General features: G+C 36.7%; 1 protein-coding gene across 2 annotated transcripts in view; it reads right to left on the bottom strand.

Annotated features, from left to right (window-relative positions):
- TSEN15 (tRNA splicing endonuclease subunit 15) overlaps positions 1–17,205 on the bottom strand; it is a 44,483-nt gene that overhangs the window by 8,898 nt on the left and 18,380 nt on the right. For both annotated transcript variants that reach the window (XM_023640700.2, XM_070267858.1), the window contains exons 5-6: positions 15,169–15,250; positions 14,756–14,891 (exon numbers count right to left, since the gene is read on the bottom strand). In XM_023640700.2, coding sequence (XP_023496468.1) covers positions 14,756–14,891; positions 15,169–15,250 — 218 coding nt within the window. The remainder of the gene's footprint in view (positions 1–14,755; positions 14,892–15,168; positions 15,251–17,205) is intronic.

Here is a 17,205-nt window from a genome sequence, read left to right as displayed (position 1 = left end):
AAAGAATAATGAAATATCCTTCAAAAAAGTATGTAGCCTTTCAGGATTAAATCTCATAACTAAGAACATCTTTAAAAATGTTCTAAAGAAGGAAGTCAATTAGTTGTAGTAAGCCTTACTCCACTATTAATATAAGTCCTTTCCCCAAGACACTAAGAAAAAAGAGGAGTTGAAAGAGGGGGAGGGATATGGATGATAAGAATTTAACGAAAATGTAAGGAAGCCATTACCAGCATCGCAGAGCACCTCTTCAGACCTATGATGATTCACTGTCCCCAGATGCATGTTATAGTTACAGAGTAAAGTGTGGGAAATAGTGATAAATCTTGCAGCAAGTGGATGGGTTCTGCAGACATTCTCATTTTTTAGAAACTCTTCAAAGGCTGCTTGTAGCATATCCGTATGTTCTTTAAGATATTACTTAGCAAGTCTCTGCTGCAGGAACTGAGTAGTCTAAGAGAGTTCATTCATTCATTCAACAAATACTTACTTAACACCAAGTAGCAGGTACCAGGCTAGGCACTGGGGAAACAGCAACAAACAGACCAAAGTTCTTGCTTTCATGGAGGTTATTTTAGAGAGGGGAAAGGAAGATATTAAACAATCAAAGAAAACCAAATATACAATACATTGAGTAGCAATAAATATGGTAAGTGTTATAAAAGAGGACCACTTCATAGGTTGTAATAGTACATGGGGTGAGATGATAGCTTAAATCAGAGTGATGGCAGTGTAGCAGAAGTGGTGGGAAATGGACAGATATTGAACACACTTTTAAGGGAGAACTGACAGAATCTGTTGATAAATTATTTTTAGGGTATGAGAACTGGGTGGACTAAAACTAATAAGAGATTATAGCAAGGTTACAGGATACAAAGTTAATATACAAAAGTCAACTGCTTTCCCATATACCAGCAATGAACAATTGGAATTTGAAACAAAACCACACCACCACTTACATTAGCATCAAAAAAATGAAATACTTAGGTATAAACCTAACAAAAATATATACAAGATCTACAGAAGGACAACGATAAAACTCTGAGGAGGGGGCTGGCCTGGTGGCACAGTGGTTAAGTTTGCATGCTCTGCTTTGGTGGCCCTGGGGTCACGGGTTTGGATCCTGGGCTTGGACCTACACACCACTCATCAAGCCATGCTGTGGTGGCATCCCACACATAAAATAGAGGAAGACTGGCAAGATGTTAGCTCAGGGCCACTCTTCCTCACCAAAAAAACCCCAAACAAATAAACAAAAAAACTTTGATGAAAGAAATCATAGGAAATCGAAATAAACAGAGAGATAGTCCATGTTCCTGGCTAGGCAGGCTCAGTATTGTTAAGATGCCCATTCTTCCCAATGTGATTTATAGATTAAGTACAATCTCAATCAAAACCCTAGCAAGTTATTTTGTGGATATCGACAACCTGATTCTAAAGTTTATATGAAAAGGCAAAAGACCAGGAATAGCCAACACAATACTTAAGAACACAGTGAGAGGACTGACATTACCCGACTTCAAGACTTATAAAGCTACTGCAAGGTAAGACCACGTGGTATTGGCAAAGGAACAAACAAACAGGTTAAGGGACTAGAACAGAGAGCCCAGAACTGACCCACACAAATATAGTCAATTGAGTTTTGACAAAGGAGGGAAAGCAAGTCAATGGAAAAAGAACAGTCTTTTCAACAAATGGTGCTGGAACAACTGGACATCAATATGCAAAAAAAAAAAAAAAAAAGAATCTAGACACACAACTTACACCCTTTACAAAAATTAACTCAAAATGGATCATAGACCTAAATGTAAAATACAAAACTATAAAACTTTTAGAAGACAACATAGGAGAAAATCTAGGTGACCTTGGGTTTGGTGATGACTTTTTAGATACAACACCAAAAGCATGATCCAAGAAAGAAAAAATTGTTAAGTTGGACTCTATTAAAATTAAAAACTTCTGTTCTGCAAAAAACATTGTTAAGAGAACGAAAAGACAAGCCTTGGACTGGGAGAAAATATTTGCAAAACACATATCTGATAAAGGACTTGTATCCAACATACATAAGGAACTCTTAAAATTCAACAAAACAAATAACCCAAATAAAAAATGGGCAAAAGATCTGAACAGACACCTGATCAAAGAAGATATGCAAATGCCACATTAGCATAGAAAAAGATGCTTAACATCACATGTCATTAGGGAATTACCAACTAAAGAAAAAACAAGGGGCCGCCGCGTGGCCAAGTGGTTAAGTTTGTGCACTTCGCTTCGGTGGCCCAAGGTTTCGCCAGTTCGGATCCTGGGCGCGGACATGGCACTGCTTGTTAGCCCATGCTGAGGCAGCATCCCAGATGCCACAACTAGGATCCACAACTAAAATATACAACTATGGACTGGGGGGATTTGGGGAGAAAAAAAGCAGAAAAAAAAAAGATTGGCAACAGTCGTTAGCTCAGGTGCCAATCTAAAAAAAAAAAAAATGAGACACTACTACTTACCTATTATAATGGATAAAAGTCAAAAAACTAACAATAGCATGGTGGCAAGGATCCACATTGCTAAGTGAAAGAAGTCAATCTGAAAAGGCTACATACTTCATGATTTCAGCTATATCACATTCTGGAGAAGGCAAAACTATAGAGGAAGTTAAAAGTTCAGTGGCTGCCAGGGATTCAGGGTAGGGGCAACTATTCTGTATGTAACGGTGGACACATGACATTATACATTTGTCAAAATCGACAGAATTGTACAAGAAAACAGTGAACCCTAATGTAAACTATGGCTTTAGTTAATACTAATGTATCAATATTGGTTCATTAGTTGTAACAAAAGTACCACACTAAGATGTGAGTCATACAGGAAACATGGTGCTGGACCAGAGCTTACGGGAAACATGGTGCTGGACCAGAGCTTATAGGAGAAACCACTGTACTGTGTGCTCGATTTTTCTCTTAAGTCCAGAATTGTTCTAAAAAATAAAGTCTATATATATAAAAAAATGACTCGAAGACTTTTGGCCTGAGTTTCGGAATGAATACAGCTGCCATTTACTGATATGGGGGAAACTGCAGAAAGAACAGTTTAGGGGACAAATCGAGAGCTCTTTTCGGACACGCTAATTTGAAATGCATTTTAGATCTCAGCGGACATGTCAAGAAGGCAGTTAAATATGAGTCTTGGGTTCATGGAAGAGGTCGAGCTGGAGACATAAATTTGGGAGTCATCAGTATATGAGTATTTAAAACCATGGAATCATATGAGGGAGCTTAGGGAGTGAGTATAAAGAAGACAAAATATCAGGGCCTGAGCTCTAGGGCACTTTAACATTTAGAGACCAGAAACTTGAAAAGGTTCAGGGAAGGAGGCTAAGAAATGGCAAGTGACGGAGAGAGTTACTAAACCTCCCCAAATCCCCAAGACATGCTCTTGCACTCATAGTTGATCACTTCCTATATCCTCACAGATTTATATATTTTAATTGCTATCTTTAGAGAAAATGGAAACAAGCATTACAATTCCTAATATTCTGATTCAAATGATTTTCCCACCTTTATTTCAGGATATACCAGTATCTCCCAAAGACCTCAAAATGGCAAAACTCCTGATTTGGCTTTCTCTTCTCTTTGAATTCCTTAACCCATTTGGCCTCTCTTGATCTATCCCTTATCGGGAAGAGGGTTACTTTTTTCACACTCTTTCTATCTCCGTCTCTCCTTCCCTCTCTTCCTCCTCCTTCCCCCATTCCCATCTCTCTCACATTACACACATGCATGCCCCCAATCCAGGGCTTTCTCACCAGTTCCGGCAGGCACTCCGTCTGCCATTACTACATACTATGTCATAACGAACCATTTGCAATTTTCAGGCTCTCTCAGCCCTTATACCTTGCTCACGTTACTACTTCTGTTAGGAACATCCAATCCCGTCCTCATTCCATATGGAATGCTTATACATATTTCAAACAACCTGTCTTGCCGGAAGCTTTCCCAGACACCCCCACCTCCTACAGTACCAGCTGAGGTTGCATCTCCTCCCTCTGCAGTCTTCCTGGGTGCCCTGTACATATCTCTTTTTATGTTTGCCACGCTGGATATAAATGTATGTCCATCTCAGCTCTAGACTGTGAGCATCTCAGGGGCAAGGTCTGTGATGTTTTGTACCTCCTGCGTCCAGTATACATCAGGCACCCAATAAATGAATGAACAGCCTAGAGGATACTGGGGTAATCTGCAGCTTAACTTTTTATCCCCCCTCAAAACCAAAACATGCTTTTACTTTGCCTCTAGATAGTCTCTAATTATATGTATTTTCATTTATAGTCACTATATTTAATGCTTAAAGAAAAAGTATAATTATATACATTTATAACATTTTTACTGAAAGGTAAGTGTAAGAATGATAAATAAAATTTTAATTTTCCCAACACATCTCAGTGTTTTAAAATATGAGTTCTTTTTCTTCTCTCTATAAACACAGTGATACTATGGATTTAAAAATAAACAACTGGTCCATTTTCATCATTTGGGTTACTGCTGTGATAACATATAAACAGTTAATAAAATATTTTTAAAGTAATCATGTCCTTCAGAAAAAGAAAAATTACTATTAACAGTCTTTAAAAACTGTATTTAGAGGCTCCATTAATTCTGACAGAAAAAGAACTGTAGTTCATTTGATTCTATGTAGGAAGAAAGGAGAGTGTATTCTTTTGAAAACAACATTGTAGGAAATAGATTGACATGGCTTAATAAACTAAGCATCAGATTAAAAAAATCACAGGCTAGGAATCCTAACTTTGGCTCTGACATTCATTTCTATGGGTACTGAATTGTTTCCATTTCTTTTAAGGCATAAATTCCCTTAACTGTACAAGAATCTTGACGAAAGAGTCCTGATCAAACCAAATGACTAAGTTCTCAGACTTTTAGCCTTATGGCTGCTGAACCAGCAGATGACCAATTTGGTATATGGAATGTTGAAGCCTTTCTCTAAACTTCTAGAGTAATATTCAAATTGGAAGACGCAAAGAAAGAACATGTGGAAAAATTTCCTTTCAGATAAAATGGCTGAGGGTACCTATTTTAGAGAGGTTATCAATCACCATAAATCAAGAGAAACAGCAGTAATTTGTGGGAACTGGGGGGATAAAATGGACAATGGAGAGGCTCCATCCTCACATAAGCTATCCACTATCCTTTTCTGGCACCGAGAGGAGAGATCCATTTATAATTTAAAGGTTTAAAAGGGTGAATGATTTATTGACATTACTAAGAAAGGAACTATAATCCTTTGTAACAAAGGAAATTTATGGATCATTTCAAAAAAAAATACTGTATCTTAACTGTCTCTGGATTTTATAATCATACAAAACACTTCTTTCAGCTTTTTTTCCAAACTTATAACGTGTATAACCACAGATAAGCTTAAAATACGGCAACTGTGGTTTTAGTTTTCAGCACATCTCTCATATTTTACTGAAGAAATTAAATTGACATTGAAATTAGAAGATGACATAAATTCTACCAGGAAAAAAAAAATGGTAGTGAAAAAACAGAAAAATATTTTTTTCTCATAATTTGCTATGGGTCCTTGTGTAAGTTACTTAAGATATTTTCCCATTTACAAATACCTGTAATACTATTGTCCTAACTTTGTTGTAATATGTTTCTCCCATTTAGGGACACTCAACAAATATCAATGGCAAGGTGGTCCAAAGAGAAGCTAATCAAGCTATCTGAACATAAATTTGACTTCATTTACTACCTTAGCACTGAAAAAAGTCTCCTGGCTTTCATTAAGATTCCTCTGGTTGTCTCATCTTTAAATTCATCAGATCTCTCTGACTTGTGTGGATTTATTAATATGATTTTATACCATTGCAGGGTCTGGGGAAACTGTACCTAAAACCTCCACAGTCATTTACCAAACTTGCTACATGGATTCTCAGATTCACTTTAGTAAGAAACAATCTAGAGCACTTTCCACATGCATATACTATCCAAATACATAACTTAATACAGTATTTTAAAAGTGGGCTAAAAATTATTTTACATTCGCATTAAGCAGTATTTTTAGATGAGAGAAAAAGGAGATTTGTTCTTCCATTCGAGAAACACAAACCACCTCATACTCCATCAGCATAATTTTCTCACTAGATAATCAGATATGGGCACTTCGCCAATTCAATTCTCTCATTGGAAATCAGCCATTAGATCAATATTTTCACGAGGGACTAGTATACACAAGACCTTCTTAGGCTTGAAAAATATGCCAGTGTTTTAACTATGAACATATATTATGTATAATCACTTTACAGAAAACACCCGTCACAAATTGTACTTTTGCTCTAAATATCGCATTCACTCACTGCCATTCAAACACATTCACTCTAATGGAATCTGTCTGCACTCCTGCCAGAAACTATTTAAATACCATCACCAGGTCTAAAGCCTGGGAAAATAGTGGGAAATGGATACAAAAATTGTTTAGGTATTCTTAGAAATTCACAAAGATATAACACTAAAGTTGCCTAGAATTGTTCCCTTTTAAGGAGTCAGCAAATACATGTATACATTATAAAATAAATGATGGAAAGAATACGCAAATGTCTATGCTACTCTGCCACTCAGTAGCCAAGCAGAAAGATAGCTACTTTAGTGGTTTTAAGGGACACAGATTATTTATTGTCATCAGTGGGGAAATATTTTACAACTAAGTGGTAGTTACCTACGTAAATGCTAGAGTTTGGTCCAGTTTTACAAACAGACTCCACAACTTGGGACTTCAATAAGGGTGACAGCTATCGGGCCTTATATGCTATATGCCCTTTGTGAGTAACATGAAATTGCACCTCCAGCAAACTGCCAACTCCTCTGGCTCTGAGGCTTTATACACTACCCAGATTCCCCAGTAATAAAAGTGTTATTTAAAGTTTGTGAGGTATATAGAGCATTAAAAAAGAAAAACCACTACAATCAAGCAGCTAAGCAGCTAAGCAGCACGGTCTAGGACAGTGATTTACAACCGGTGCCCTCACGTTGGTTGTGCAGTGTGGTAAGTAGTTTGATTCTAACAATAAAGTAAGAAAGTTGGCAGGTTATGTTTTAATATAAAATTAATATTCCTTGTAATATATCATCATCCTCATCCACTCACATTCCACCAGGCTTTCTTGAGTGAGAGTCAAAGGCAAGCGAGCAGTAAGAGGCCGCGGGAGCAATATACAAGCCAAAGCTGATTGTGTCTATGCTGCAGTCCAAGGGAAGTGGACTAGAACCACGAGTCAGAACAACAGTAATAATAACAAAGGTTAAAACAATCAGTAAAAGCTGGGCATTAAGTATCAACTGCTACTAAGATCACATAAAGAGAGGTAACCAGACATTATATGCCTCCTGATGAAAGAACAGACCACCAGCTATAGTCTTACTAATGTGATCAAACAGAATCTTATGAAGCTCCTGGTTCCAGCTGCTAATCTGCAGAAAATACAGAGCACAGGGAAACACATTGAAATGCACCATGAGTAAGCAATCAGCAAACCCAGACTATGGGAAAGTATGCAGGTCAAACAGCCTAGGTTCTTTAACAGAAAAACTGCAAGGAAAAGAAAGAGAGAGAGGCAGAATCATAGATCAGGGGTTAGGAAACTACTGGTCTATGGGCCAAATCTAGACTGCCCTCTGTTTTTGCAGATAAAGTTTTATAAGAACATGGCCACATCCATTTGTTTATACATTGTCTACAGCAACTTTCACACTAACATGGCAGAGCTGAGGAGCTGCGACAGAGACCAAATAGTCTGCAAAACCAAAAATATTTACCATCTACAGCTTTACGGAAAGAGTTTGTTGATCTCTACTGCAGATTAACAAAGGTTTACAAGATATAGAAAAAAAAATTTTTTTAATGGGCAAAATTTGAGAGACACAAATAAAGCAGCGCTTTATTTGTAGAAATTAAGCTGATTTTAAAGTTTATATGGAAAATAAATGGACCTAGTATAGCCAAAAAAAAAGTTTTGAAAAAGAACAAAGTTAGAGGACTTACATGACATGATTTCAAGTCTTTATATAAAGCTACAGCAACCAAGACACTGTGGCACTGACACAGGACAGACATACAGATCAATACTAGAGACTAGAGAGTCCACAAATAGACCCACACATATGGTCATCTGATTTTCAACAGAAGTGTCATGGTAATTAAATGGGGAGTCTTTTCAATAAATGGTGCTGGAACAATTGGCCATACATTTGCAAAAAGAAAAAAGAACCTTGACCCTTAACTCACATCACGTATAAAATTCAACTCGAAAGTAATCATAGATCTAAAAGTAAAAACTATAAAACTGCTAGAAGAAAACATAAGAGAAAATTTTATGACTATGGGTTAAGTAAACATTTCTTACACAGAACACAAAAACTATAAACTGTAAAAGAAAAAAATTGATAAACTAGACATCAGTCAAAATAAAAAACTTCTGTTCTTCTATGGAAATTAAGAAAATGAAAAGGCAAGCCTCAGACTGGGAGAAAATATTTTCAAAAAAGATATTTGATAAAGGAATTGTATTCAGGACACAAAAATCAACCTCGCAATTTATTAAGAACACAAATGACACAATCTCTAAAATACAAGCAATAGATTTGAACTGATGCTTGGCCAAAGAGGTATGCGTGGCAAATAAGTACATGAACAGATGCTCAACAACATCAGTCATTCAGGAGATGCAAATTTAAAACCATGATGAGAAACCACTACATACCTAATTGAATGATTAAATTAAATAAACTCATAATCCGAAATGTTGCTGAGGATATGGAGCAAGTGGAACTCTCAAACAGTGCTGGTAGTAAGAGAAAATAGCACAACTAGCCACTTCAGAAAATAGTTTAGCAGTTAAAATATATAAATTTTAACTCAATAAGCCTGACATTTTTTTTAATGGGCACGACTAAACTACAGAGAAGGACAAGAAAATTATGACTATAAAAGTCAGAATAACAGTTACTTTCGTGGGGAAGAAGAGGGTTATGCTTGGAACAGGGCACGCGGAAGGGGTTCTGGGATGGCTGGAAAAGTTCTATTTCTTGACTTGGTTAGTGGTGGTTATGAGGGTTCAAGATGTTTGTCTTATACCTCAATCTGTACATTTATGTTATGTGGTTTTCTGGTTTTATTTTACAAAAAGAGATTTTTAAAACACTAGTAAAGTAGGAAGAACTCTAATAGCTATGAGACTTTGTTATCTACCATGAGAGTTTCATGCAACTCAATTTTTTATTATCTTTTGGAAACAGTAGAATATAAATAAAAATACATTTTTAATCTCAGCTTTTTATATGTGAAATTAGGATAAAACAAGTACTCTATTTACCACTCAGGATTTTAGTGCTGATGAAATGAGAGTATACTTGTGAATGTACTTTAAAATACTGTAATATTCTCTACAAACGCAAAAGACTCTTTTAGCCACAGGAATAATCTACAGTATCACTCCCCTGCTTTTAGCCCTTCAATGACACCATCCATGCAGCAGTAATTTTTAGTGTTCTTTGTGGAAACCTTGGATTCAACAGACATGCTTCAGGGGCAGGTTATCATGTATACTGTACAGATTGCGCCTTGCACAAGGGTGCCTGATAAAAATGGGTCTGAAATCTGGCTTATGCTCCTTGCCAAGCCTCGAACCCTGGTGAAGAGACTTTGTGTGTGTCCAGAAGGAGTACCTTTTTCTAATTTGCTCAAAGGCACTCTATGAGGTAGCTGTAACCCTGATCAAAGATTCCCCGTAAATTAATACCTTCGCCATACAACAACAATGTAACCTGTCTGAAAAGCTTCTGCATAGTTAAGACAAACCACGAACAAGCACATTTTATATTTGTATTTTCCTGATTATAAATAGATTTGAGCATTTGAGTTCCTCTTCCATGAAATGCCTGTTCATATCCTTTGCCCATGTTTTTCATTAGGTTGTTTTTTCCCTTGAGTCACAGAGGTTATTTATACATTCTGAATTAATCTTTGTCAGTTGTATGTTAGTAAATCTCTTCTCCTAGTCTATGGAAACTTTTATATTGTCAGTGGGACCATAAACTGATAGCCTTTTGGAGAGCAATTTAGTAACAACCAGTAAAGACGAAGGTGTAAATGCTACACGTCCTAGCCATTCTACCTCTAGGCTTCTACCTTAGAGAAACTCTCATACGAGAGAACAAGGAGATACTCACAAGGCTATTCATTACAGTACAATTTGTGATAGCAAAAAAGTAAAAACAGTAATGGACTTCCTGATCAAGATAACCTTTCCCACCTCATTTCCCATCCTTCCCTTCTTTTCTCATGAGTTCTATCCATTCATTTATTCATTAGCCCCCTTAGCCAACATTATTAAGCGCCTACTCTGAACTAGATACCATGCTACACAGGCAGTCATGCTTGCCTACTGGCAGTCGCCCCTCTGAAACCTGGTCTCTTACTGCCTTCAGGAGGCTTTCCCTGTCCTACCTCTGGGTCCTGACACAACCTTGTATAAAGTACTTATCGGCACTCCATTATCCCTGTTATTCAATTAGGTAACACTAAAATAAGCGGAGGCAGTTCCAAATTACACAGTCAAATCTCTGAACAAAGGACAATTCCGTTTTCACTAGATCCCATCCAATAATTACCAAAAAATGAAATAAAATTTATTTTCCAAGCCAACATTTCGTGCTAGAACATTACTTTCAAGAGGATGTCTTAAGTACCACATGATCTCACTTATGTGTGGAATCTTAAAAAAAGAAGAAGCCAAGCTCATAGATACAAAGAATAGATTGGTGGTAGCCAGAAGCAAGGGGGGGTGGGGCGGGGAGTGAGTGAAATGGGTTAAGGGAGTCAAAGGGACAAACTACCAGGTATGAAATAAACAAGTCATGGGGATGTAATGTACAGCATAGTGACTATAGCTCATAATACTGTTTGCATATTTGAAAGTGGCTAAGAGAGTAGATCGTAAAAGTTCTCATCACAAGCTAAAGTAAAATTTTTTAACTATGTATGGTAACAGATGTCAACTAGACTTAACATGGCAATCACTTCACAATATATACGAAAATCAAATCATCATGCTGTATACCTGAAACTAATATAATGTTGTATTGTCAATTACACCACAAAAAAAAAAAAAAAAAAAGAAAAGAGGTTGCTTTAATCAACCTGGTATCCCCAGCACTTAGATTACTGCCTGAGACATAATAGTCACTCAATAAATATTTGTTAAGTAAAGACCAAGCAATATTATCTGACAAATAATGATATTTAAAAGCGAACACAGAGTGATTTATTTCTGTAGCTGATTTATTATTCAATAAAATAAGAGCTGTTTGCTCTCCTAAATTTAAAAAAACACTTTTTTTTATGGTGAGCTACTTTCACAAGTTCCTACCCAAATACTTTCAGGACATGTCTCAATGAATTTCTTCCCTATACAAAGCTGCCAAAGACTCAAAGTCAATAATTTTCTTCTCTGTGTTACTGACGAAGGAAAATTCCTACATTAACCACAAACGTCTGAAATTGTAGCGTTACTGTTAGATATATAACCTTTTATATGTAAAGTACACATAAAAGTAAAAAAAGATAAAATTATGCCTACCACCTAAAAATATCACTCCTGTTAAATACTGAGGAATGAGATTAAACACACACACACAAATCTTTATTTGTTAAAAAGTTATTTGCATACTTTGAGAGCTGAGAAAATTTTATGCCATAAAAGGCATAATAAACTAGTGTGTACTGGGCCTCGTTTGTGCTATTTTCTATATTATTATTCCACTGCGTGATATAATTATGAATATTTACATAAAAACAAGACACGAAGACTTAAGCCCTCTAAGTTATTAAATACAAGCGTGTAAAAATGGCTTCCTAAGCTATCCTTCCAACTAATTCTATTTAAAGAAGAAAACAAACTTAAAGTAATAAAGCTAGAAAAACAATAATCACCAGTTGGAAAAAACTAGAAATTAATTGGACACAAATTTGTACTTCTAGACTTAGGAAATGATTTTGATTCAGACGCTATTGATTTTATTTTTTAGAATTAAATTAGGTTAATTCCAAATGGTAGTTCCTTGTCAGAACAAGTGATATAACAATAATACTAGCTAGCTAGGATGATATTTGTTTCAGTAATTAAAAGACACAAAGGGAGAGTTTTGAGGAATTAATTATTAAGTTTCTTAGATATAGGAAGGCCTGGAAATCACATCAGTGATCAAATTTGATGTTGACTCTATCAACTATTTGTGATTCTCAAACACACAGAAAAATTTCACAGTAAGAAGCCTCTCAAAGAAGGGTATGAATAGCCTGATATATCAAAAACTAATTCTCATAACCAACCACACACAAAAAATATAGAAATCTAAAAATTAGTTTAATATAGTTTTATGTACAGACAGTGAACATAACCAATTATGGTAGCTTTTGGAAGGGATCTTATATATTATCTACTGATAATCTAAATCCCTCAATAAAAGTCAAAGAAACTGAAACCCAGAGAAATTAGGTGTGTTGCCAATCATCAAACGAAACGTTTAAATACCAGTGCAAGACCAGAGCCCAGGTCTTATGGCTTCAGCCCAGGCCTCTTTCTACTAAATCACTCAATCACAGTGAAACAGAAAAAAATAGGTATCCATCAAAGCCCTCCATGTTGGAATGTAAGGTGCTCTGCCCTCTCCCCTACTTATATACCCACCCAAATATAGCTGTGTTCTCATCTGTCCTTTCTTCCTGGCCCCTAGTCTCAGAGGGTGAGGTGTTCCTCCTCTATTAGTATCTTCAACTATTCTCTTGAATCCATCCCTCCCCATCTGCCACGAATCTTGCTCCATCAATAATTACTTTCACTCCTCTATTCTCAGCCTTTCTGTAGGACAGTCCACAGGACGGCTGGCTTCCCTCAGCATCAGCAAATGAGAGACGGTGCCCAAGAGAGAAGCCACAGTCTTTTGTAATCTAATCTTAGAAGTAACATCCCCATCATTTTTGCCAAATTTTATTTATTAAAAGCAAATCATGAGGTCCAGACCACATTCAAGGGCAGGGAATTACTTAAGGGCGTGACTACCAAAAGGCTGCAATTCAAGAAGCCATCTTAGAGGCTGCCTGCCACAGCTTCTAAAGAAGAAAAGCAGAGAGGGAGACCTGCTAACCAGATACCAGGGCTTCCTATGAAGCAAGCGATTAACAAAATGTGGTACGGCACAAGGACAGGTATATTGACTAATGGAATATTAAAAGAGCCCAGAAACAAATCAGTGCATAGATGGAGCTTTGGAAAATGAGAAGGTATGTCAGATAATGAGAGAAGGAGGGACTATCAGCAAATGGAGGCAGAAAAAATGCTTATCCACATGAAAACAGGGTCCCTAAACTTCCTCTCACTAGTAAAAAAACTTTAAAACTCTAAGAAAATACAGGTGAACTTTTTTTAGACCTTTAGATAGGAAATATTTCTTAAACTAGACACAAAGATGTTGATTACAAAAGACAGGGAAATGTGGTTATATTCAAATTAAGAACTGTTACTCATCAAAAGATATCTGAAAGATAAATTTAAAAACTGGGAAACACAGCCAAAAGGATTATTATCAAGAATATACAAAGAACTCCTACAAGTCAAGGAGAAAACTACAAATAATCCAATAGGCAGAGGATATGAACAGGCATTTCTCAGGAGAGGAAATAATAAATATATAAAGAAATGTTCAATATCAGTGATCAGAGAAATGCAAATTAAGATCACAATGAGATAACCCATTCAACTGGCAAAAATCTAAGTCTGACAATACTAAGTGTCACAGACAATACAACTCCAAAAGATCATGTTTACATTGCAGGTAGAAAGTAAACAAACTGAGGCAACCACTTTGGAAAACAGTTTGAAATTATCCCCTGAAGTTGAACATTAGCAACACTCCATCATCAGGAGAATAGATGTGAAATCCATGGTACAATTACACAATGCAATATTATATGGCGGCCAAGGAAAATATACTACAATGGATAAATTTTAGCAGTATAATCTTAAGTGTATAAAGTGAGCCTCAAAAGACTACATGACTTTTTATGAAGTTAAAAAGATCTAAAATAAAACAATTCCCAATGAACACAGGATTTAGGATGGCAGTTACCTGAGGTCAGTGGAAGCAGGGAAAGGAGGGGACCCATAAAGTTAGATATAAGTGACTGTCAAGAATCCAGTTTTGTTTTGGGACGTTGATTCAGAAAATGTGTCATGAAACAAAGATATGTTTAATTCAATTCTGCACACCTAAGATTTTTTAAAAAGGTGCATGATGCATTTCAACCTGCATGTTAATCACACTCTTCACCAACACCCATAGCAAATATGATTTGTTTCACTTATTCTGGTGCATCTTACAACATCTGTTGTTTCAAGTGGAATGGTCCTGCCTCCTTATCAAGAATATAAATTTTTCCTGTTTCCTTAGGATGGTATTTCTATTATACATTCCTTCTCTGAAAAAGTACTGACCATACAGTAAGTGCTAAATAAATACTTGTTAACATTTATATTTAACTCACTCCTCAAATAATCAAGAGTAACGTGATGACCCCTGCACCCTAGATTCCTTTAAAAATATATTACTACCTCTAATTTAATGACTCCTAGTGCTTTATTCAGGAAAGGAACTAAGCTGTTAAACAAAGACCAAAACCACCTGCCCACCTGTTATGGCTGAGGGAAGCACTGATGGCTGTGGGCACCACAGTCTGTAACCCTTCTCCTTCTATCTCAGTACCGACAAGACAGATGAGCTGGAGATCTGGTAATCCCACACAGTTTACTTCATGCCAACTTTTACCTGAAAGGGCATCATCGAATGGACAATAATGTTTATCAAAAATGAAAGATAAAAATTCCAAACTTCTACCTAATACTCAGCTGAGCAAACATCATTCATAATGATATCTTCCCTTTACTTTTCTAGTATTTTCTGTTACCCAGTAATTCCCAATGTAAATGAAGAAATTACAAAATTGGCAAAATTAACAGCAAATGCATAAAGGCTATATACCAATCCAACTCCCCATCCCCCCACCACAGCCCCAATAACAAAACAATATAAACAAATAACTTACTCTCCATGAGGTCCAGGTAAACCAAGAATGCTATATAAACTTGGGTGGCATCTCCTATATCTAATTCCATCATTTCTAAATACTGAAAATCAAAATGTAATTGTCAAATAGAGAAGGAAGAATCTCTTAATATTTTCTTTCACTCAATCGACAACTATTCATTAAATATATATAACATATAAGACTCCCTTCTAGGTATAGTGGGAGTTACAAGGCAATTAAGACCTGATCCCTGTCTCTAAAAAATGTGTAATTGTTAGGGTAAACACATGCACACTTGCAATTATTACACAATTAACAATACATGACAGTAAGTGATTAAAAACGAAGTAAGTGGAATAAAAAAAAAATATGACCCAACAGGTCAGAGGAGCCCTCCTCAGGTGGCTTGGCTGGTGGCTATTTCACGGCAGAGGTGGAATAAAAGTTGAGCCCTGCAGGACATGTATGATTTGAGTAAAGAGAGAAGGTGGAGTAACAGTGAGCAATTACACAAAAGTGGGAATAAGCCACATATATTCAAGAGCCTATAAAGAAACCTATCCGCCAGGAGTAGAGACAGTTTTAGTAGGACTTTTGTTGGGGAACGTTAGTGGGAGCCTCCACTTCCTGGTCTCTTATTTGCCTGCGGAGAAGTGTTAGAACACCACTCCAGGTCTCTCTCCCCACCCCTTCTCACTTAAGAGTAGGGAGTTATTTAACTGTTGGATTTTAAAGAAAGGACCAAGCAAGCTGCTGCTTCTTTCTGACTTGCAGGTCAGCATTGGGGGAACATTCTTCAGGGGCTACCCCTGCAGGGGAAGCCTGAGGTTTTCCAGCTATGTCAGTGACAAGGTGGGTAAGCAGGGCTAATGCAGAGGCGAGTGGGTCAGCAGACCCGAATGAGTGCAGATTGGAAGTCACATCCTCCCATCGGCTTCATCATAAGTATGCACAGGTGCAGAACAGGGATGTTATCAGTCATCCTCTCCAAATCTCAAATGTGTTTGAAAATGATGCTGAAAAGGTAACTGGGGACCAGGTTGCAAGGTCTTGATGGCCAAGCTAAAAGTCTGAATTTTACTCACAAGGAAACACTGAGGATTTCTAAGCTTGAGAATAACATAATGAAAGTGGTGCTTGAGGATGATAAATCCAATACCATGTTACTGGATGGACCTACGTAATTTTCAAACTGAATAATAACAATGCAGAACTGGAAAATCAAATACCCAATATCTTTTCTTTTTTTTAACCAATTAGATCCTTCAAGAAGAAAAATCAAAAGACTTGACAGTCAGGGTCTGTACTGCCATTAACTTGAACGAGAAAAAATCTGCTTGTATGAAACTGAATAGCACTACCAAATCGATGAGTTTTTAAAAACCTGTTAGTGGTGTTTCATTATTAAATACTTACAAGTACGTTACAAATATTAATTGAGTTAATCATGTAACAACCCTGTAAGATAAGTATTATTAGTATCCCCATTTCACCCATGATGATACTGAGGAATAATGAAATTCAACAACCTGCAAAAAAGTAAAATTCACAAAATCTGGTGACAGAACCAGGATTCAAACTCAGGCAGTTTGACTTTGAGTTCACACTCTTAGTCACTAAGCTGCCTCTCCATGCTATGGTTTTTCTTCTTATGGCACCGAATAACATCCCCAAGTTATTGTTTGTTTTTCTCACCTTACAGGCAATAAGGAGACAGAAGAGGAGGATAAAATCAAGCAAGAGAAGATGAAAAAAGGTTAACGCTTTTCAGACTTATACCTTCAAAATTTTCCTTTTCTTGACTGTTTTTCGACAATATGAATTACTGCAGAAGACTGCAATTCTACTCAAGTTACTGAACCAGCCCCCGAGATTTCTACAAAACCCCCATCTCCACTCACTGTCTGTTCATGGCTTGGGATATTACCGGTACAAGGCAGCAAGTCCCAAGCAGAAGCAAGCAAGGAACCATCTTTATCTCCTTTGCTGCTCATACAGAAAGACACACCCACAAAGTGAGTAGTTCTGCTTTGGGGAAGAACCTACTTAAACTTT

The sequence above is a fragment of the Equus caballus genome, chromosome 5 (assembly GCF_041296265.1).
Source record: "Equus caballus isolate H_3958 breed thoroughbred chromosome 5, TB-T2T, whole genome shotgun sequence".
Taxonomy (NCBI): domain Eukaryota; kingdom Metazoa; phylum Chordata; class Mammalia; order Perissodactyla; family Equidae; genus Equus; species Equus caballus.
This window is presented reverse-complemented; position numbering and strand designations above follow the sequence as displayed.